This window comes from Bombus pyrosoma, linkage group LG9 (genome assembly GCF_014825855.1).
Source record: "Bombus pyrosoma isolate SC7728 linkage group LG9, ASM1482585v1, whole genome shotgun sequence".
Classification (NCBI taxonomy): domain Eukaryota; kingdom Metazoa; phylum Arthropoda; class Insecta; order Hymenoptera; family Apidae; genus Bombus; species Bombus pyrosoma.
The window spans coordinates 13,008,737-13,032,617 of record NC_057778.1 but is presented as its reverse complement, the minus strand read 5'-3'; the positions used below and the strand labels follow the sequence as shown (position 1 = coordinate 13,032,617).

Below are 23,881 nucleotides of genomic sequence, written 5' to 3'. Positions count from 1 at the left end.
AGGCGAATCAGCAGTAAGACGATAACGGTAAAGGAAATTAGCTAGTAACACCTAAAGTACAGAATGACAGGTCCAAAACAGGTGAGTGGAATAACTTTATTGCTTTTAGAGATGGAAAAAGAGCATCAAATAACTACAAAATAAAAGAATGAAAAGCAACCTATTTATATCAATATTGACATATTTATGTCTGGTAGTATGTTTATACATATATGTATATATTCGAGTTTAACAGTACAGATTTTAAAACGCGAGTTTCAAACGGAAAAATAAAGAAATCTTGCAACAGCTTTCCGTCTTGTTCCAAATTCGTCCATTTAAATTTTTTTGAACCGAAGTATCTTTATTGATAATAACAATGAATGTGAAAGCTTGAGAGGATACGTCAAGTTAAGTGAATAACAAATTCTGGCAAGAATAAGGTTGTTTAAATCCGGATTATTTGATTAATCGAAACGAGACTTAAGGAGAGAGGGATTCGATTGGAGAAACGTCACTTTTAATGTTTTTCCTACAGTTTCATAAGTTCAGCTTTATCTACGATTTTCGAAAACAGGTAGATTTATTGCTCCATAAAACCGTCAATTCCGATCAACTCGAGGGGGCAACTTCTGACGTGGATGTCACAATAAAGAGGCTCCATCGACGAGCTATTCGTCGTATATGATCTGAAATTGGTGACGATTAAGTGGCGTTTACGTACAGCAATATTAATATCTGCTTACCCGATCAGCAATTTTAATATCTTTGCGATCACGCCATCCCTCTGGCTTACGTATTCCATCGCTTGACAGATATTCTTCAAGAGACACGATCTCCCATCAAATCCATGGCTGCAACATTCGTATGCATACGTTAGCATGAGTGGTACGATAGAATTGAGCGGTAGACGTCCGAGTGATTGAAAAATCGATCGAATAAAGTTCGGTAGGTATTGTAAACTCTGGATCTCCATAGTCAAATAAATAGAAGCAGAAACAACTACGGTCCTTCTGAATAGTATTTCTATTTGTTCTATTTATTTGTTCAAGTTTATTTTATATTCGATCAGTAAAAATCTGTCCACAACGCAACACCGCTACAATATGTTCTTGTTTGTTCATCTACTCGAATCCATCAATTCTACATTAGTATTCCATACCTGACGATCTGATATCTCGCAATTTGTCCAGGAGAATCCAGGAAACTTGGATATGAAGAGGATCGAAAGACTGAAACGGAGGATGAGACTGGCCGAGGAACAAGAAGAAAGAAAAAAGAAGCAAAAAGAGAGTAGTTGCAAAAGCCAAGCGTGCTACGAAATTGGCCGATCCGTGAACTAGGCCAGAAATCGTCGACCGGACAGAAATCCATCCCTTTCGGCCAAACCTTCGCCGTTCCGGGTAGGTAGCAATGCACAGGTCAATTTGCTAGACTATACGACTTGCACGGCAGCAGCCACGGATCGGTACCATCCTCTGCATTATTCAAGGTCTATTAAACTATTTATTACCTCTCGTAGACGAGCTCCGCGGCCTGGTGAACGTCGGAGATGGACCTGCCGATTCTAGTGTCGGCGGATTCGCTTGGAAGTTGCCATACTAGCTTAAAACCAGCCGCATGAGCGAATATGGTCGAGTAAGACAACACCGTGATCTTGTAATTCACCCTGTACTGAAAGCAAAGACCGGTTAATAGTAGCTGCTATTCCCAGGAAGAAAGCTAATGGCTGGCAGACAAGAGCTGATGGAAACGGTCATGGTCACGAGAAACCTTCGCAACTTGATTGTTCGACCCTGATTGCGCTCCACGGTCGATGATACGTGATAGGAATCGAACGACTTGGTGACCGATTCGAGGTTTTCCTTGTGGTTTAGATGCGAGGACGTGTGTTACTAGCGGCGCATGATCGAAAATCCCAGCCTTGGAATGGGTTAAAATTTCATATTGGAAAGAATAGGTGGTGGTAAAGGGGTGACTTCAAAAATAATCCAATATCATGGCGAAGAACCTACCCGTTTCCAATATCGAGTGGACAAAGTCAAAAAGAAAAAACGAAAAAAGGAGATATAGAAGGTAAAAAGAGGATGTGTGTGTGTGCACGTATGGTCTGGCTGCAGCTTAAAATTTCAATTTCGAATGGACAATGGCATGTAGAGAGGGTAAACTCGATCGACGTCCGGCATTTTCAGCTTGCTGCGCCTCATCTGAAAGGCAAGGAACAAGCTGGGACAAAGTGACAAGGCAGGTGTTACTGGCTTCGATGTTTCCCGTTAAACTGTATATCGTGCAGATAGTGGTGTAAGCGTCACGCCAGAGTGTTGGCTGAATCTGGCAAGTCGTTTATCAGAGGAACACGACTCTCTGACTCTCTCTCTCTCTCTCTCTTTCTTAACCGTGCTATTAGAAACGAAGATAAGTTTTGTATTTCTTTCTTTCTCTTTCCCTTTTTCTTTCTCCCTTTCCTCTCTTCTTTTATTTTTCTTTTTTGAAAAAGATTAATGTCTTCGAGTTACACCAAGCTGAATCCTCGAAACCTTGATCCTTATTTCCAATTCATAAGCCAAGAAATAATAGAATATAACACACGCATTGCATCTCTTTGCGTTGCATAATCCCTCTGGCGAACGTATGAATGTATTCAGCACTGTCAAAAAAAGAAACGATGATAAATTGCGACTATGTATCCTATGACGTACGCTTCCGTTCAATTTTTACGGATACCCTTGAAGTCATCTCAAGACTCTTCCCTCCCTTTTTGTTTCTGTGTTCTGGCGTGTCATAATCTCCTTGTCTTGCTACTACTTTCGAGAAAATGCGTTTCTCGAGGCATGAAATTCGCCTCGCTTAATCCGTTAACGTACAAGTTTTCCCTCCGTTTATTCTCGAAAATGATTAAATTCTTGTTACAATAATGATCAATGGCTAAAATAGATTAAAAACAATCTACGCTGGCGCTGAAATAATGTTCTTATGTAATAGAACTACTAAGTACGTGTTTAAGACTATTAACCAAACGATAATAAACCGTCGACTAATGATAAAGATGCTGTGTCGTGAAAATAAAAGTCTGGAGAAAATCGTAGATTTAACAAATACGCGTGTGGAATAAATGTTGAATATCGAATAATTGTAGACGGTGAAAAATTGCAAAAATTCCATTTAAAATACGTATGTGCGAAAAGATTAAGAGTCTAGGCTATCCAAACATTACACAAATCCCGTTTTCTCATCGATTATTCTTTCACACGTATCTGCGGTAATTTTATTCAAAAATAATCAATCCCTCGATGAACCAGTAGCAACTTAGAACGTTTGAAAGAATCCAGGTTGCCCGTTATCGGATAAAGGGCAACGTGATGCTGCACTTTTACACTTTATTATTGCGTTTTGAACGCTGCACTTCGAGTAAGAGAGGAAAGGGATGGAAGAGCCGATGTATCGATTTATGGTCGCTGATCTGGAATTCAGCAGCTGTCTCGTACGTTGCCCAAGTGTATAGTGCACGTGCAGCGGCAGTATCGACGATACTACGCTTGCACTTGTTCGTAAGTGCACTGGATCATCGCCGGTTGCATAATTCTTCTAACGCGTGTACGCGGAATGGCTTGAAATGCAGCCTAATGGCTACTGCACCTGGTGCATTCCTCTGCATCCCGAAAATCGTAAACAATCACCGACAATCGACTTTGTTCTGCACACACACACACACACACACACACACGCGCGCGCGCGCGCGCGCGCGCGCGCACGCACGCACGCACGCACGCACGTCGTTGATATGCCCAATATCCTCCGCTCGTATATTTGTAGGACTTAACGAACCGAGATTCATCAGTATTTTTCATCTCTTTGTTCTTTGAAAATCTTTTTTTGTTATAGTAGAACTGTTCATTGAAATATTTTTTTATATATGCGTACTGTATTTACACGAATCAAAATTATATTCTGTCGAAATAGAAGAGAATCAAATATTACGTTGATTAAAAAACGTTCCTTCAGCGTATTTTATTGTACATTATTTAACGATGTCAATAAAATAGTCGAAATATATATCGTACCTGGCGAAATATAAGCTACAAAAAGATAATAACATATTGCTAGAAAAAAGAATTTCTTACCGAGCACTCGAAATTGATATTTTCGGGATAAAAAAGGGAACAAAAACAGAATTTTCCGATCAACCTAACGAAAACCCTTTTGTTCGCCTCTAAATGGAACAACCTCTATTTTTTTCAAATAAATTGCAACCATCAAATACGCAGGCACGAATCATAAAAGAATTTGATTAATACCTTCACGTTTTTTAAACGACGAAACAAGGCAGCGTGCTCGCTGGGGTAGAATTCAGTGAACAAGGAAGAAAAATGCTTAAAAGAACAGTTATGGGAATGCAAAGATCAAGCTATTTATCGGACCACGTGAAAATTGCATTGGTAGAACAAATTTCTCGGGAATTTCTATCGTGGCGATCAAGACGATTCGTTCCGCGGTGGACCCGGTGTAAAGATCCAAGCGCCAGGACCTTGACGAAGCCGCGTCGCCCACTTACAACCAGTAAATTTTCCAGGAAGCAACCGTGACAAGGATAATGTATTCGACTGGCGGGTCTCGCGATACGTTTCAGCTTGATCCACGAATTACACCGGGAGTAACTTCATCGTGCATTAATGCGGTGCATTACAGAGTTGCTCGGGATGGGCTCGTCTCGGAGCGAGGAACGCCTTTTAAGGCGAAAATACGGCGCAACGATCGACTTACATTAGTCGTAGTCCCCTATCCTTGGAACATATGGCGCATAAATTTCTGCCACAGCCGCAAACTACGTGACGTGGCCTGTAAACACGGCTGACAGTGTAAAGAGTACCTTTCGACGAACAATTGACAGTCTAATTTCCATACGCATATGGATCGAACGAGAATTTCCATCATTGGGAATCGTGGAAAACTTTGGAAAGAACTTGGTGAGAAATCGCGAGGGATCACTGGTACATCAATCATAGAGTAGAAGAATAATCGTCGAACCGTAATTTACAATCCAGATTCGAATTAGTACGATGTAACTTGAGTAGTTGGTTATGTGAAGACGACCAGAATTGGCATATGAATTTATGTATTAGGTTGTCCGGAAAGTGTCTTTCCTTGAAAGACACATCTTTTACAACAACGCATCTTTATACAAACATAAAATTTAATCTGTCAAACATTGTGATTTTTATCTTGATAAAACAAAATGGATCATACGTAATTCGATAAAATAATATAAAACGGAAAATGTTGTGCATCCATTATTTCCTTATAAAACGAAAGAAACTTTCCGGACGACCTAATACTATTTCTTTACTTGGTATAGTAAGTACTGACGATATAGCGTGGTTGTAAATTATACTCTAAGAAAAGTTACCCATTTTGTAGAGCCAGTTTAAATCTTGAACTGCAAAAATTATTTGCAAATTAATACATTTCGCTTATGATCTTTTATTAAGCTTATATGGTATCGAGTCTTTGTCATTTCTTGCGTAATAACTGTAAGCAGTGCAAATTGGTTTACGTCCTTTTTCCGTATAAAAACCTTTTAATTTACTAATAACTAAGTTCGTTCACACGATTACAGAGGTTTGCATATTCGTGGCAATTATCTCTACCATTTCTACAATATTGAAGATATTTAATCCACCGAAACCAAATCTTCATTACTGGGCCGCGGATGTTTCTACAAATTCACGGCTCTATGAACACAACGAACGAAATGGAACTTTGTTCACCTACTAATTCTAGTTATCGTAGCGAGCATAATACTTTGGATATTATAATATTAAATTTCTTATAAATACATAAACATCCGCGATCTAGTCGTAACATAACAATTCTTTCCATTCCAACTATAATCGACGAAAAGACTCAAAAATCACAAAATTTCTATTCGCGACACGATAAAATAATTAGGATACTTGGCAGATGTCGATACTCACGAAAAAGGAGCTACCTTTCCGAAATGACAGAGATCTGGTGGGTCTGGTCGCGACCACAAGCTCGCCCGCGGTAATGAGGGTGAAACAGAGAATGCAGAACAACAGTCGCATAATCAGTGGATGTCGGGCCCTGGGCCAAGATGTCCCCGCGTACTTCCCGTTGCAGTCTGCACGGAATATTTCCGCCTGTCTAGAAATCTTCGTCTGATGGAATTGAGTCGCTTCGGTAGACACCGTTCCCCAGGGTTATTGATAACGGTGCTTTGGTCCCCACCAACCATCTTTTCCACTTTTTCGTTCTATTCGCGGAGATATCTTGGCTCCACCTCTCTTGCCAGCGAATCTTATGAAGCTGTTCATTTCGGAGGCCATTGTTTCAGTAAAAGTATTCATGAATATTTAGTTAGTTTTGGGCAAAGAGTTAAGTTATTCATCTTGATATTGAAATGTAGCACGACACAGATCGATCGTGTAGAACAAGTAAGACATTGAATTGCATAGTGTAACGTCCGAAACATGAATCATACTAGTGTTTCTCTGCTAAATTATTAGACAGCTCGCAACATTAATGGAACTTACATCCTCTTCGCTTTATACAAAACACTCTGCTTGAACGGCGAGATAAATCGATATAGTTGGACAGTCTATGATTTTGTTATTGATCCTTGGAACCTCTTAGCTACAGCTGAATTTTGTACGGGGCTGTTTCCCTGTCAGAGGGGCAGAGTTTGATGCGAATTACGCATAAACGATGCAGCACTGCAATGTGTGGCGGATAATGCTGTTCTTTACGCAAGCACATTGGAACGAAGTTTTTGATAATTAAATTATAATTTTTCTTAAACATATGACGCATATACTTTAACTTGAATAATTTACTTTAATAATTAATAATACAATTGAGCGTGATATATTTTAAAGCATGGTACGACACATAGAACCACGTCGAAATTTTCTCGCTCATAGCGCGGTAGTGTTTTTCAAATTGCTCTTCGTTTTCTATTTTGTAGCGACATTTTGAGGTTGAAGATTCTAAAAAATTATAAGAATACGGATCAGCATGTTAAAAAGAGTATCTAATAATGGTATATTTATTTTAACGAAAAGCAACAATTGATATATGACACTGGCGTATCAAAAACGAAGACTATATATTCTGTTTGTATATTGTTAACATTGTTATAAAACGTTACGGGGAAAAGAAAAGTGTGAAGCAAGACAAATGAAATAGATCGTTTCGTTCAAACGGTGAGCGAATGAGTCGGCAGAGTGAGCCACCATAGTGGCGCGTCGTAATATAAGATGACATCCGCGAAAGCCGCTATAATGACGCATCGTGAAGATCGAAGGGTCTGTAGAGCAATAGCTATGTATTCAAAATCAAATGGAAATGATTGTTGCAAACAGAAAAGTTTTGCTAAAACAAGATTTCGTTTTCACGAAGCTTTCGCGTATGTTAAACTTCCACGAAAAGAAAATTTTCATATAAAATGGTAAAGAAATCGATATTTTCCCGATACTAGACTTAAGTATGTATAAAACGGTTCGTTAAGTTTGACAAACACAGTCTCGTTGAATTTCTGCCAAATGATAATCTTTTATGTAAAATATTGAAAAATCAGTATTTTCGTTCTACCAGACATATACAGATATTTATCGAAGGATTCGTTAAAACATATAAACGCAGCAAACTGTACATGATCTACAAAAGAAAAAAAAAGAAGAGTAGTAAAAATATAATTAGTTACAATATCAGAGACCAGGTAGTCTAATGAAACTATTAAATTAGCCATCGTAGATTAAAGTAGCTGCGTTTGACTCCTAAAACAACTAACATCGAAATCACGTTAATCTCTGCTCGACAGGACATCATTGTATATCCGAAACAACAGTAAAACTGAAGATTAATGATAAATTATTTTGCACCGGTGCGCGCTCGCCTACCTCGCTTGCTCGTCTTACAAATCTATTTATGAACCTAATCTCGCAGCTGTATAAAATACAGATTCGTGTTTCCCTCTGTTCCTTTTTCTCCACTTTTCCCTCGCTCGCACTGATTAATCTTTCCTTTAATACGAGGGAAATCCAGGGAATTGAGAACACAGGAAAATGAAAGATTAAAAGGAGAACGGAATGGGAAAGTGTATATCGAGGCAGATCAAAGAGTGTCGTGTTTGATAAACGGGCCTCCGCTCCCAGTTGAAATTATTTCACACGCAGCGTCTTTTAATTAACAGGAAATTAGCGATAAAAGTTATGCACATGACAATTCGTTTATTTCGTCCGTAATGAGAACCACCACGTCGATGTAACGTACTACATGTATGTGTTCCACTGCAAATAAGAGACAAATGACGTAACGTGTGCACAAGGGGTGTAATTGGACCCGGAAAAAAGGCGGAGGCAGTAAAATGTGTAACGAATGGCTACGTCCAAAAATAATACGCAATGTACCTTACTGACAAGTATGAAAACACTGATCTGATTGAATCTTTATCTTCTCTATTGTGTAATTCGAATTGGCAGTAAATATTTTCTCCGTCTACAGACATGTTCTGCACTATCTATAACAGTTGGCAACGAATAACTAAGAGATTCAAATGAACCCTTAAGCGTGACATATAGCGATTGTGCAACTTTGAAATTACTTTTTTAAATGCTATCTTCAAATCTTGAATTATTTCGTCGATTATATACTACGAAGCATTAGAGATGAGTTTTAATGATTTAGACAGGAATCGTTGTAGGATCTCAATATTAGAATTGCTGGCTATCCTTTGTGTTTTTATATACATGTTTGAGTGTGAGTGTGTCCTAGTATACGCATTGTAACTTTATAGCAGGTTATTTCTCACGTTACTGCGATATGCAAAGCAAAATTGTTTATAATTTTTCGTAAGAATTGACAGTAATTAATTCAATAGATAAATAACAGATAATACAAATCTTATTGTTAGTTAATAAATTGAAGATATTCTGTCTAGAATTCCTTGGCCAGCAGGACATGTGGAGTAAATCATCGAGCAATTCTCCTGTCTTCTTCCAGCCATGGCTGCTTCTAAATAGTCATCGTCCATCATCGAAGCGTCTTCGTGATCTGGCCTGAAACGAAATGTTTCTATTTAATACATCAAATTTTAAAAATTCAGTTCAGCAGTTCCGTGTGTTTCAAAATTAATAGAAAAATTACTAGACAATCTTACGTTAACAATAAATGCATTAATTCGCCAATCAATCCCTCGTCTTTCAACGACGTTGAAGCGGCTTCGCAAATATTCTTCTTTAAGCAAGCTTTCCCATCGATGTGTCGCCTGAAAATAATCGTCCATAACTATTAAGTGGAAGGAAGCATTAAACAACAAACGTATCGCCAAACGTTTCTGTCAGCAACATTTAACGCGATAGCGCGCTTGTGCAAATAAATTTTCGCATTACACGTTTATAGAATACACACTGTCTAAATTGTTCGAGCGTCGGAATTGTTTATTTATTAAATCTATTCGCGACAATAACATGCATTGCACATTCATGCGTTTCACCAAATATTTCCAATCAAAAGTGTTGCTGTTGAATTAACTATTAACTATTAGACATCAATTGCTATACGATACAAAGGCGATGAAATGATTTGTAAGCGTATCGATTCGTTAATTATTCGCAACGCTGCATTTCAAATCCGATGAATTATTAATTATTTGTAATCAGAAAGTCGCGCCGCTGCGAATCATCGATTAATCAACTTATTAATTTCACTAAACATTACAAATTACTTATTTATCCGGCGTAAAACTTCATTGATCTGCCGCAGCTAATAACGTATTATTTCTCGAGACAAATTTAATTGTTTACGAATTGAAAAATAAGAATCAAACGACATTCTTGGCCATGAAATTTCTTCATTCTCTAGAATTATTCTATACGTATACACGTCGTCCACTTTTTTTAACACCCTGTGGCAACTTCGTATCTTTTTTAGAACAAAAGTTTGAGAGACCAGGTGGCTTACTTATACGTAAATTCACAGAAATACTCACATGTTTAATTCTTGTTGTAAAATGTCGTATACGTAAGCCCTTTCGTTCCAGCTTGCTGTTCGACGTCGTCTTTGTGACGAGGTCTGGAAGAAGTTAGTGAAGAAGGTAGCGTTGTCTGGTAACATATATTGGAACTGAAAGTTTTGGCCGTAAACCAAAATCTGGCCTGAGAGCTGCACCGGCACCGCCATGCCCACGACTAGCTTGACAGAAATGCGATAAATATAATACAAGTGTAGGCGTTGGATGCGTGACAAACTTACAGCAGCGACTTTATGATGAATATATTATAACGAAAGTATAATTTTTGAAGAGTAGGTGAGTCGGTCGTAAAACGCCAAGTGTCTATTTTATAGACAGGATCAAACTGGAAAAGTTTGCGAATACCGAAAGCGAAGAGATTACGACAAAGCCCGGAAAGTGAACTCACGGGGCTTTCACGTGATACAACTGGAAGTTTGACAATGGATGACAATAATGCGGATGATTGATAGAATAAAAGACACACGCGTCGCGCAGATAATCGCTCGAAGGAGAGCCAAGAGGACAAGAGAAGTTCTTTCACAGTAGTGAAAGATCTCGGATCGTAAATCGTGAGCAGAAACTTTTGCAAATGTAAAGAATTTACACTATGCAATCGGAGGGAGAGGGAGGGAAAAGTCAGAGAGAAAGTAGATAAGGTTATTTTCCTTTTTCTTGTGTTTGAGAAAAAAGCAGATCTAGCAACGTAATGAAATGAAAAAGGAAAATGGCCATTTTAACGTTCGCGACGAAAACGAGATATACTCGCGTCGGTGTATATGTGATTTTTACAAGCTTGCACTGGCACAGAAATAAAAACGAGAGGCTGATAGAAAATACAAACTGTGGGTATAAAATAAAGTCGAAGAAAAGGAAGGAGCGGGGACGGGGAAAAATTGCAGCATGTTCGCGGTTTCTTTTTTCGTGGAAAATTTCGCTCACCCTAGCGAACCTAGCTGCTCGTATTTCAACTTTCGGAATACTGCTTAACCCTCATTCGTTTCCAAGAAAGATATTACGACGTTGGTGGACTTCCTTTCTCCTTTCTACATTCTTTTCTTTCCCTATTCCTCGTCTCGTTTCTCCATTCCTCATTTCCCATTTTCTCTTCTCTACCACCTTGTATATACTTTCATGTATTACCTCGCGCATATATTTCTCACTGGAATTTCAGTTCGCGTGGACGAACGGAATCGTTTGCTGGAGATCAGCTCGCGCACCTTGTTCATAAACATCATGCCTTGCCAACGGCTCTGCCATTCAGTTCTATCGTCCCATTGAAACGTTGCGTGACACGATCTAAAGCTCGCGACTCATGGAAATGAATGTTAAATAAATTCAGCTGGGTTTTTCAAGCTTGCCCAACGGGCCGTGTACAAAAGCGACTCGACGCGTGCTGAAACTTCGTAATCGTCCTTCTGATAAGATAGCAGGGCTTCGGTCGTCCAAGGCTCGCCAGCTGAGCGAAGACATGCAAGTAATTCAACGTCGCCGCTCTTCTTTCCAGGTCTTTCCACTGTTTCCCTTTTTCTTTCTCATTTTGAAGCTGCGCTTTTGACGCAGTGCAGCTCCGCGTGTTTAGATACATACTGACCCAGAAACGGTGAATTTTATTTTACACCAGTTTCCCGCCTCCTCAAGGCGAATGTCCAAATATTTGCAATAGTCGTTTCTGTTGCTTGAAAAATCTGTTAATCAAACACTTTTGCCCCTGCAACTGTGACGTCTACGAACGAATCAGACATCGTCGAATCGCCTCCCTTCGAGAAATTCTAACAGATCGGTGTGCAGTGACCTGGACCAGTCAAATATACTGTTTCAATCTAAAATATAATGTACATGCAAACTGCACACGGTAAGATTGAACCAAAACTGAAATCTAAAGGCACCAGAAAGATCTGTCCTGTATCGATTTTGTCAGAGCCCAGACTCGCCGTTCAACTTCCACTAAGTCTCGGTCCCATTGCCGGAAAGGGTGCGAGTAATCGAGGAAGCCAGGGCAAACAGTCCATCAGAACATTTGCTCGGCCAAGAAGAAGTGAAAACTACAGAAAGAGCTTTCCGATTTAATTAGAAAATTTGAAAGGAGAGACGGTAGATAAGGCCGCAGTTAATTATCAGCGGAATTGAGAATGAGACAGGGAGAGACGTTTCTCTCGGTTTAAAGTTCTCCACCCTCCTCCGCTACTTCCCGCAGGAGTAGCACGTCCATACTTAAGTCACGGACGCTAAGACTCGCGTTAAACTTGGCCCGAAATTCGCTTTAGTTTGTATTCCGTTTCCACTGACGATTCCCATCCTATCCACGGGCAACACCCTCAAGAAACCTATCTAACGACCGACCAATTAATTTGTATCTGACGATCCGACAACCCAGATGTTAATCATGACATGGAAAATAGCTATCGACCCAGCAAGCTCCAAGCGATCGTTTCTTTCCTCGCGGTGTTCTTTCCGCTACAGTCGCAGCATCTTCACGGGGAGACTCGAAAAAGTGACAAACTTGCCCGTGATCTTGTTCACCTTTCACGATTCGTGAAATAAAGAGAATGGTTTATCGTAATATTTTACTATGCCGTGTCTTTTAGTTCCTTTGATCGAAGCTCGAACGTAAGATTGATTGCTATACTCTTGGTGGAGACCAGATCTTGAGAAAACCCCCAGAGTTATATTCAATTTTAATAGAAAAATACGTATCGTTACTGAAACTCACGTGCACAGTTTCGCATATCCTATATCCTAAATTTGTTTAAATTTAGGAAAAAATACATGTGTACGCCTTCGATTAAAAGCATAATACGCGAGGGACATCGTTAAACTCGAGTGAAAAGCAGTTTTGAATGCGCAAGATATACGATCATCCGGCGATATATCTGCAAGCAGAAGGAAGGAAAGTAAAAAGGAACACGAGGCAGGATACGGCCGTCGTGCAACGCGTCGCGTTTTTCACTCGCATCGCTTGTTAAATCTGTCTGTTTCTATTTTGCACAGTTTTCAGATACGGCTGCAACGCATGAATTATTGCTCGGCTATTATCATTACGCGATTCTTACTTGAAATTCAATTGTCAATACATCTCGATTAATTATTCTCGATAAGTGTGTTATGGTTTCGCGTGTAATTCGTTTCTCGTCGGACGACGTTGAACGCGATAGATTTTATTCAAATTAGCGCGAGTTAAACCGTCGAACGAGCAGCCGTGCTTTTACGGAGTAACCCCATCAGCCTCGAAGAAGACGAGATTATTAAGTTTTATCGCTGCCACGTCCAAGTATGGATAAATACCTTGAAAATGCCACCAAAAGGATAAACAAGAGGCGGAGGATACAACGCTTGTCTCTGCTCGTCGTCGTTGCACTGAATTTGCCTCATTGTCGCAAGCAGCAACAAAGGTAGCTTCCAGTCCATGTTCATCCAAATAAATATCATCGTTATTTCTTTCGCTTCTCGTCTAGAAGCTTTGACAAAGCAGAAGATTAGTTACGGATTTGATCAATCTCGCGCATATTCCCATCCGTTCACATCGCGCTTACCTTTCGCCACGTCGAATCCTTCGAAGTATACATTTTACTCACCTGGAAAGACGAAAGAACCAGCTATTCGAATCTCGAAAGCAATTTCGTTGCTCCAGGCGAAACACAAAGCCATGCAACTAGTACGAAACTCGCGGCCTCGAAGCTTATCGAGTCGTCAGGTTGCTCCAAGTTCCAACTCCTCCACGAAATTAACGTGTCATCTGTCAACTCGGGGCATAGTTACGCTGGAAGGTTCCGCGGCCGACTGTAGTCAGTCGTAAGAGCTAATTTTCCATCCTCGATAGACGACCGTCTCGGCCCTTCCTTTCCTCTTCGTCTTCTTAACTCGTCCAGCTTCCCGTTTCGTTATTGGTCCTCGATTCGTTAACACGTTCAATGCGGTAGACGTAAACGTACGCGTCATCGGGTCATATTTTCTATTTTCTTCGCGATGAGGCAAAAAATGTAGAAAAATCGACTGCCGCCATTAAGAACCCCGTTCGATTTTGTATGCCGCGTCGAATGTGTTAATGAAGAAGGGAAACAACACGATTTTTTCAGCGGTCCTCGGGTCGTTCAAGTTTCAACCGGTTCGATACGACGATCTTGAAATTACAGCTAAAGAAGAAGATGTAGACGGGTGAATGTCCTGGTTCAAACGAGTAGAATTGCAACTTGTAAATAAGTAAATGGCAGAAGAGAAGTTTGCGCGAGAAGATCGCGAGGCCGAAACTTCCGCTTCCGGGATAACAAAGGAACTGAAATGTATAAACAAAAGGTGCAGACGACGAGTATTTTCCAGACGGCAACATGCTGCCGGATATACTACTCGTGAACTGTAGAACTGTCGGGAAAGTTGCCACATCCAGGGCCGCTATCGTTGAAATTTCTAGCTTCTCAGGATCTTAAGAAGTTTCGGAAGAAGGAGTATCTTTCAACGACGACGTGCTCCAGCGGTGAACGGATTGTTGCAATAAAAAAAACACTTGTTTGCTGATCTTTATTAATATCGGCGATTGCTCAGAATCGCAGGGTAAAAAGTTGACACGTTAATCTTGGTTATCGAGGAATTTCCTGGTTCCAAAGTCGGCTAAAATATCCGTGGAACATTTCTCGAAAGGGAACTATCGGAGTTTCGAGAGCTTTAAAGATACACAATTTCACGAGACTCGAAGGAACATCGTGGAAACACAAACGTGGAACACAAGCAACGAATGGTTCGGTAAAGGGACGCTGGTAGCGTAATAAAATAGGACGCGACAGAAAATGGTGACAAACAGCCGCGCGAATAAGGAGAAATAGAGGTGGACAGAGAAATGGAGGTTCGCGTGGAAAGGAGAATCGTTTCGTCGGTCTTATATCTCGTTTCCGGTCATTTTACAGCGAGCCTCAACAGCGAAATTTACTTAGGACTTTGCCCATTTGTCGTTCTACGATACTTCGCTGCGTTTCGGCTTTGATCGCCGACTGAAATATCGTAAAAGTCGACCAGCATTACCGATCACTGTAATTCGAAGCTCAAACAACGCCGTTCTATTTTGCAAGACAAATCGATTCCATCCATCTTCATTACCATTTCCAGTATCATAGTATTTACGTTTTTGTTGTGTTTAATTATTACATTGTAGCAGAAGAACGTTTCTATGCTGTCAATTATTTACTTCGCGCAATAACAAAATCAGATGTTCTATTAAATTTTAACTGAGACAGAAAATAATAGCTGCATCGCTCTAGTTCCAAGTTTATTTGTAATTAACAGCTGCCACTGCATAAGATTTACATAAACTTTTGAAATGTGCTTAAAGAACACTCGATCGCTCTAAAATCCTAAAAATCAATAGCCACGCTGGCTCATTTGATTCGGGCATTTTCGGGCAATCAATTTTTTAAATATTAATATTAGCCTTTTGCACTCGAGGTCTTTTTCGTTCGGCCGTAGCAGCTGCACCGAATGATGTACCGTATACGTGACGCGTGTTTACAACTAGCGTAAAACGATTTTATATACAAATTAACTTACAAAAACATTATATTCTGATAATTTATCTATATTTACATCTTTGAAAATATGATTTTGTAATATTAATTTATGCATTTGTATGATAATTTATAAAGCATTCAGCAGGATGCATTCTTGAATATAATTGATTTCATTTTTCAACAGTTCAAAATCAATCATCATCATTTGAGCTAATTTCAGTTCCGAAAACCATTTTTTTTTTTTTTTTTAGGGTTTCTAAACTATAATACTTTTGCCACGATCGTCGAATCCGAACTAACGTTGGAGACGTTGTCAGAACATAGCTTCGCAAGGATATGGGATTAAATATTTTATCTCCATTTTAAAGTCTAACACTTTGCACTTGCTAACATAGAACACAAAGAGTTAAGGAACCAATTTACGAACCAATATTGCACTCGCATCAATTGGAGATGTCGAAATCTGGCATAAACAGGGCCGTGGTGACTGAGAGTCGCCTCTCGAATGCAAAGGGTTAAGCATTATTTTTATCAATATCTACTATTTGTACATGTATGGAAACAAAATGGGGCTAAAATTAGATTAAAGAGATCATTTTGACAAGTATATTTTACACATCTGTGATAGTTTAGAAGCGTCCAAGTAGCTTGTACGTAGACGGTGAAGTATAGCAGATTGATCGATGCTGTGAAAAAAATCCTGATAATTTCTGGAAATTACACGAAGCAACGGTGAGAAAGGCAACGCAGATCTGGAACACTACAATTATAAGAAGTGCCTTTATTATGAATTGTACGGCGGAAAGAGGATGGCGATGAAACATAAAGCTTTTTAGAGCAACGTTGCTGCTCCGACAACGAAATTTACTTAGCACTGTTTCTCCGTCGCCATCCTTCTCGCCGTCAAAACTTCACTATAATAAATTCTTTTACGACGAAGTCACTGCATCGTATACCTTCTCGAACGGACCGAAAGATATAGAAATATTACTCTTCGAACGATCGATTTTCTCGCCACACAAAGACGTTTTTTCGCGTATAAAAAATTCAACAAATAGCCGGTAAACGTCGAAAACGTTCGAGACGATAAACGATACACGAGCAATTGAGCCACGAAATCAACGCGGCTCGAGGTGCTGTCCAAAAAAAACTCACCCTAAGGAAATGCGATCTCCGTGAACGTTTCGAGAGGTGACTCGATGCAATCGGGATAGGCCAAGATGCAGTCGCCTCCGGATCTTCCTTGTTGTTCCGCTTCCCTGTACAATTGGTCGACGCTCTGGTGATTGGAATTAGCAGTCCCTGCCACGTCTTCGCTCGGCCTGTTCCAGAAATTCTTTTCAACGCGTTTCTCACGAGGCACGCGTTGAGGTAGAACCAATCACGGATCGATCTCTCTTTTAACCCCAAACACACATGTTACGTAATATTCCCCTAACTCAAACGTTGGAGAACTTCTTTTTATCGCGTTTTCCCCCGTGTTCTTCGATTGACAATCGAACATATAATTCGCGACAAATGAAAGCCTCGTTAAGTTGTAGAAATTATTAGGTTGTCCGAAAAGTTTCTTTCGTTTCATAAGGTGATAATAGATGAACAACAATTTCTGTTTTATATTATTTTATTGGATTACGTATGATCCATTTCGTTCTATTTCTATTATTATATTCGTGCATAATTCAATAAACTAATATAAAACAAGAAACATTGTGCGTGTATTATTTCCTTATAAAATGAAAGAAACTTTTTGGACAACCTAATATTACGATCGTCTATGTTTTAGGATTAAATGCCTGTTTTTAACACGATACAATGAACATCTATCTAAACTTCCGACCAGACCTGTAGGTATATCTAAACAGGATACTTGGAGTATTTGAGTATTCCCAACTATCGTGAGTATTTTGGTTGTCTACACGAGAATTAGAAGAAACTACGTTCGAGAAAGAGAAAAGTAAAAGTGTAGAAGATCGATCGAAGGAAACTGCAACTGTCTGAATGGTAAATAGCAGCAGCCGGTCGTATTATTGACATTCGACGCGCGTTACCCGACGATTGTTCCACGGCTGCAGGATTACATCGGAAGGAATTTCCCAGTGACGTGTGTACACACTCGAGGCACCGCACAAAGGGAAAACCTACGCGAAACACCTTCCATTAGAAGCTTAATGCACACGCCTAATTTCGACGCAATTAGAGCACCGCTCACTGGTTCGGTTGCAATTTCCTTCGAGTACGCCCGGCCGCGTACGGAATGGCAAATTCCTGACCAGTCCTCCATCCGCCCAAACCGATCGCTCGACCAATGGTTCTACTCGCTCAACTATCTATCGTTAATTCGATCTCTCTTATGCTGCCTTTATGCGTACCGTTGAAATTTTCAACTTGTCGATCGCGTTAAAGGTATCGTTACGATATTCTTCGATTTTTTTCCATGAAATTGCGATCAGCTGTGGAATTAACAAGTGACCCGTAGCTTTCGAACGGGAGTCTCTAATCTACAGATTGGACGAGTACAGATCTCTCGCCAGTGTATAATCCCGTATAAGCCACCTTTGCTTATTGTAAGGTTTCTTCGCACACTATCAAATTTTACTTATAACAACTTATTTACTTAGCCAACCGAATAGGGAGATCTCCCTTTCTGACTCTAGCAACGTATTTTCTTTTCTTTTTGTTATTATCAGTTATTGTTTATTTGGAATCGTCCCAAAAAAATTGCGCCACTTTTTCTGCTTTTATAAAGTACAGTATATAATAAAATACGTCAATTTAGTGGTGTTAAAATGATTTAAAAAGTTACACTATCAGTTATGACTAAATAAAGTTATAATCGAACGATATCACACTGTACAAAAATATTAAAATGCATTATGAATTTTTAATTTCACGTTCAAGTCGTGTTATTTATCTTTAGTCATCTTTAATATTTTCAATTTTACCTATATTTTTGTATACTTTTAATTTGATGTTTTGTATAAACAATATGTGAAATCGTTAAATAAAGTCATTACCGCGAAATATAATTGACCACTTAAATAATTTTTAGACTTCTTTGCTTTTTAAGTAGTGAGTATTAGTCGTCGATATTTGAAAAAAGCGCGGTGGACAGCGTACATGTTGGCTCGTCCGAGGGCGGTTAAAAAGTAACAAACTTTCTGTGATTTTAATTATATGTCCAGAGAGCATAAGTCAGAAGTTACTCGAAAACGTTCGATTTTCTGTTAGCTTATGAATAAAGGAGAATATAGCCGCGTTATTTGAATACGTCGACTCGAAAGAACGTACTGTAAAGTTATTAAACGATGCCCGTACCCGGTGCAACATGGATTTACTGCATTATCTCAGTCTATTCGTGCTTCGTTACGTGACACCGTTGTTCCCGTTTCGTGGAAAGCGGCCAGGACAGCCATTAGGGACTTCCAACGGAATTCATTAACCGGCAGCTCCTCAAGAAATGAATTTTGTTTCGAAAAGTAGCAAGAGCCGACGGTGTTCTCCCGTACCACGAGTCAAAGCGCGATTCATCGCAACGAACTTACGTTAAAATTAAGTGGATCACCTCCTCGAGAACGTCTTGACGTGTCCTGTCAAATGGTGTCTCCGCGAGCTCGCAAATGGTCCTTAAAAGACACTCCCTACCGTCCTGCCAGCCGTGCCTTCAACACAGAATACATTCCATTTTAATTTCTACCCCTTTTTGGTGCGCCGTGCTTCTGTCTCGTATTTATTTCCTCTTCTCCCTCTATTTCTCGCGTATTCCCCCACGTTTTTTTTTCTCTCTGTCGCTTCTTGCCTCTTTTCTTCCTTTTTTGTAATTTGACCGCCGCGTAGAAGTAATTTTATTAGGAAGTCGCACGGTGGCGAGCCCCTCGGCAAACCGTGCTGCCGCCAGATGATATTGGTTTTATAAAACGGTAAAAGGGAATTCTTAAACGTGTGCCGTACTTCTTCGCCCCGTTTCTAGCCGAGAAATTCATTATCCTGCTCCTTTTCCTAGCCGTCGTTCGACGGCCTGCCTCGAATGAAATTATGTTACCGTGCCGGAGAAGGATGTAAATTTCGGATTAGTTTAAGCGTTCGCCGCGCGTTACGCGTTAAACATTCATTCTCCAAGAGTTTCACGTTTGCGAATTTCACGATTTTCCAGAGGCTGTAAAAAAGGAAAGACAGGATGAAAATGGTAATTAATGGCGTTGTTTCTACCTCCAGTTTCCAAACAATCGACGATGAACTTTTTGGTCAGACTGACCACAATGCTGGATGAATGTGTGTGAAAGAAGGACGACGAGCAATTCACTCTATTGAGCCAGCTAACGATCCATTTCACGCGGCATCGCGTCTCCTTGTCAGCTTCGACAAGTTTCGATCAGTCCCGACACTTTCTTAACTTTCACACCGTCTTTCCAAAGCAAGATAGTTCGCTTGTTACCTGCGCTTCAGGTTTCTCTGCCACGACAAAGTAATTGCCTTACGTCCCAATTAATTTATGTTCCAGTTCCCATCTTCACCTTACCCTCTCTCCGGTCTTTTGATCTTAGTTCCCTGATACTTGCTCATACCCTTCATGAAAATCTTTTTCATCTACCACAAGTAATCCTTATTACGTAGATTACTAATTTTTCATCAGCCATAGTTAATAACTTTCTCCCAAACCATCACCTACATTTCCTAGATCACCTACATCGCCTAGAATTTCACCTACAAAACTGATTGATTTGTCGTGGAATAATTCGTGCGATTATTAATGTATACTTAAACAAACTGAAAGTAGGGTACAGGTTCGTGTACCTGTAATTGTTTTTCGTCGCTATGGAGCAGCAACTGATCTTTATCGCTATATCAATCGATTTCATCGAAGAACGTATAACAAAATGATAACTGGCGTAATAAAACTGACTGGCGAGTATCAAGCACATACGATGAAGCCTCGTTTCCCGTTTCTGTCGCATAATCACCTACCCATTGTACGCGTTATCGGTGACAAACACGAATGTGGCGACGTCACGGTTCGATGATCGTCGACTAGAAAATGGAATTTCATTAATCGTCCACGGCAACTATCTGCACCAATTCCGGTGTTGAGTTAATTACAAATTTATTCGTTCGATTCTAACGTGTTTACCGATTCATCAGGCAATTTTGAACGGTAATACGGCCCGCTTATTCTTCTTCCAATTCGTTGTTCGGGTTGGTCATTGTTCCATGACTCTAAACGACTCGAATCGGCTCGCGCTGAATTTCACCCCTTTCACGGCCTCCCTTCGTGGCGGCTTCGATTTTCCCCCGCAGCGCAGAATATGGAAATCGTGGAATACTTACCGATTCAATAAATTTTCGATGGCCGCGTAAGTGTCCTGCAGATTCAGATCCCTCGACTGCCTGGCCGGTATTATTGTAGGCTCGAGTTCTGACAAGTTCGACGGAAGTTTATAATTGAATTGGAATGCGGACGAGAATACCACGCTACCCCTCTTGTTCATGGAAACCGGAACCGAGACGCCGGTCGTGAACTGGAAAATAGAACGGGGAAAAAACGTTAGATGTAGAAGGTACGATCGATTCTCGCAAGACTTTCGTAGAAGTTAAAAAAGTAAGTCGAAGGAATTCCAAAATATTTATTTCATCCAGTCTATGATATTCAAAAGACTCGCCATAAAGGGTTGAAAAAAAAAAGAAGAATGGATTCATAACTGTTGAGGTTGAGGTTAACTGATTGAAAAACGAGTGGATGAATTTGTAATAGAAAAGTATATTGAAATAATTAAAGGTATGAGTATAAGTATAATGTATAGGTATAAGTATATGCTGATTCAGATCCTTACTCTCTTAGTATTACTAGACAATGGAATGATAGGGAGCACGTTCATATATTTATAGCAAAAGGACATTACCAAAAAAGTTAAGCTTATAGGTTTGGCTAGAAGCTACAGGGAACATAAATAGAAATCTGTTTCTTAGTTCCTTTGTTCCCATACCTTGCAACTCAAAACATAATGTATACTCAAGGGTACAATAATATGCATCGCTCCTTATTTAGAATATTTCTTATTTAGAATATTTATAATAGCAGTCTCCAAGTCACGGATATACATAAATAAAGATGTAGAGTTTTTCTTGAAGTAGTTACTTCAACAATAACTACATTTATGGCAAAGTAACAAAACTACACGCGCCAGATTCCAATTTCGAAGTAGATAAATCTTGCTCGATTCTTCGTCAATTCGCCGATGCAACAGTCAAGTACGCTTTCTATAAGAAGTACGTTCTCTGAAAATAAAGCATCCGGAAAGGCCACTTTCCTAAGAACGAGGAAATGTTTCATTTATTCCCTCGATTATAACGTTTTATATGCATGCAGTAGATATATCAATACTTAGGAGCGAGGCTGTATACGTATACTATTTTTTGTCAGAAAAATGAAAAGAAGAATTTCCTTTATCTGGACTAATAAATTCGTCCTCTGAAATATTTTCATAAAACTAATCATCTGTCAAATAATCAATGAAATAATATACCATAATCAATTAATCGTAAACCTGTCAAGATGATCATCAAAGAGGGATACGAGAAAATAAAAATGGAATTATATAAATCAAGGAAAGAGTACTATGTCGAACATTTCACAATAGCGTTTTATCAAATACGAAATGGCTGTCTTGTACAATTAAAAAACGATTTTTGACTTCGAGACTTGTCTCGGTGTCTGCCGCCTGACTTTCAATTCCTTCGTTTTTAAAAGCAGCCCGGTACAGTTTCAGCTGTAAAACTACAAATACGCCTTTGAGCTATTTTTTCCAGAGATTGGTTATTCAAACTTCTCGTAAAAACCTCTTATTAAGGACGAGTTACCTTCCCTTCCACGTTAGTCCTCTCATCGACAAGCGAAGAATCTATCTTACTCGGAAAACGTTAAGATTTCAATGCAAACAAAGGCGAAATCTAATTAGAGGAAAACTCGCGAGAGAGTACTCATTATCCTGGGATTTAAGTAAATTATTCTGGCGTTTAATAAATTTCGCGGACTGTCTAAGTAGGATTGTCAAACAAAAGCAAATTGTCTACCTGGAGAAACGTACCGCTATAAAACCTCGTTCAGACTCGTCGAGTTACTTGAACCCAAGCGACTTAAACGCAAGTACGTACCATTCACTTAATCAACTTTTCTTTAGACTTCGTATTCAGTCATATTTTCTATGCATATGTAGAAATCTATTAGTAGTTTATCGAGTATATCAACGACAGATGACAGCAAGTACAACATAAGCAACTCCCGATCCATCGACCATTCGCTCAGAACCTGTTACTTCACTTACGTTGATATGTATATCCTTTCAAGTTTCTACACTTGTCTTCATTAGTCAAATCATTTGCAATTTGAAGGACTTTGCTAATGTAATTCTGTGATATCACTTCACTTGAACTATATCTCCAATTTTCAAGTGAAATTCATTTGAAGGAAATAACAGTTGCTAGCTAACGCAATCTGTTATTTTCAGTTCAGTATTCGCTGATATCGCTGGTATCGGCTGTCTAAAGCTAGACGACTTTTACTGAGTTTTATATTCAACTATATATATGGAAAGCTATTATAGATGATAGATAAATCATTTGTTGAATATGCTAGTCGTAAACGATGGGTAACTATAGAGTGATCGTGCAAATCAAACGATTTTCAATTACTCAGTGATTCACTGAGAACTCTCCGGATTTTCAATTACACACGCAACACATATCCTTGTCACACGCAGCCAAAAATACGTAAAGTTACCTGGAACAACGACCTCGCAGGAAAGAGAAGGATACTTTCGATTCTCCAGATAAAGAAACATATTATCGTAGTTTGCAACAGAAATAAACGGAACATGTTAATTCGAAAACACTTGCAGAAGCACTGAAATCAGTAGTTTTGAATCACTGGTGAACGAACTAACGGCGAATGGGACTACGCTCGGTCATGCGACGACGAGTTTATGGCAACGTGATAATGAACACTGGAATTTGCTATGGAGGACAGGTGGGCCACTATTTGCGTTCGACGAACGTTCACGATGCGTGATTATGGCTCGGAAAAAAATTGCTTCGAATGCCGCCACGGGCGAATTATTGGTCAGTTCTTGAAAAATTGAACGACGTCGATGCTTGTTTCAAAAACACGAAATCACGCTTGCCGAAATTGGCGACCACGTCGATAAGGATTCACGACGAAATGAAAATTCGACTGGAATATCAGTCGCCAATAAAATGGCGTTTGAATACTTCGAAATTTTCTTTACGTGAGAAAATCGTATTTTCGTTTAAACACGTCCCTTCGACTAACAACGTTCGTTCGCCGATGCAACTAACCGTGTGGGAGGAAACGAACAAAATTTCTCTGAAT

General features: G+C 39.5%; 3 protein-coding genes across 3 annotated transcripts; all 3 read right to left on the bottom strand.

The window, feature by feature from the left end:
• Positions 1–116: 116 nt before the first annotated feature.
• On the bottom strand, positions 117–6,092 carry LOC122570500. Its single transcript, XM_043732882.1, has 4 exons — positions 5,952–6,092; positions 1,493–1,653; positions 726–833; positions 117–668 (listed from the first exon to the last, which is right to left on the bottom strand). The coding sequence occupies exons 1-4, from the start codon at positions 6,060–6,062 to the stop codon at positions 563–565; spliced, it is 486 nt and encodes a 161-aa protein (XP_043588817.1). The 5' UTR covers positions 6,063–6,092; the 3' UTR covers positions 117–562.
• A 2,816-nt stretch (positions 6,093–8,908) lies between these two features.
• Positions 8,909–13,654, bottom strand: LOC122570638. Its single transcript, XM_043733211.1, has 5 exons — positions 13,582–13,654; positions 13,292–13,464; positions 9,986–10,188; positions 9,155–9,262; positions 8,909–9,053 (listed from the first exon to the last, which is right to left on the bottom strand). Exons 1-5 carry the CDS (start codon positions 13,652–13,654, stop codon positions 8,909–8,911), a joined length of 702 nt encoding a protein of 233 aa, XP_043589146.1.
• Positions 13,655–16,657: 3,003 nt separating this feature from the next.
• On the bottom strand, positions 16,658–23,368 carry LOC122570861. The gene is made up of 4 exons (XM_043733749.1): positions 23,263–23,368; positions 20,824–20,911; positions 19,044–19,160; positions 16,658–16,823 (listed from the first exon to the last, which is right to left on the bottom strand). The coding sequence occupies exons 1-4, from the start codon at positions 23,366–23,368 to the stop codon at positions 16,658–16,660; spliced, it is 477 nt and encodes a 158-aa protein (XP_043589684.1).
• Positions 23,369–23,881: the final 513 nt, after the last annotated feature.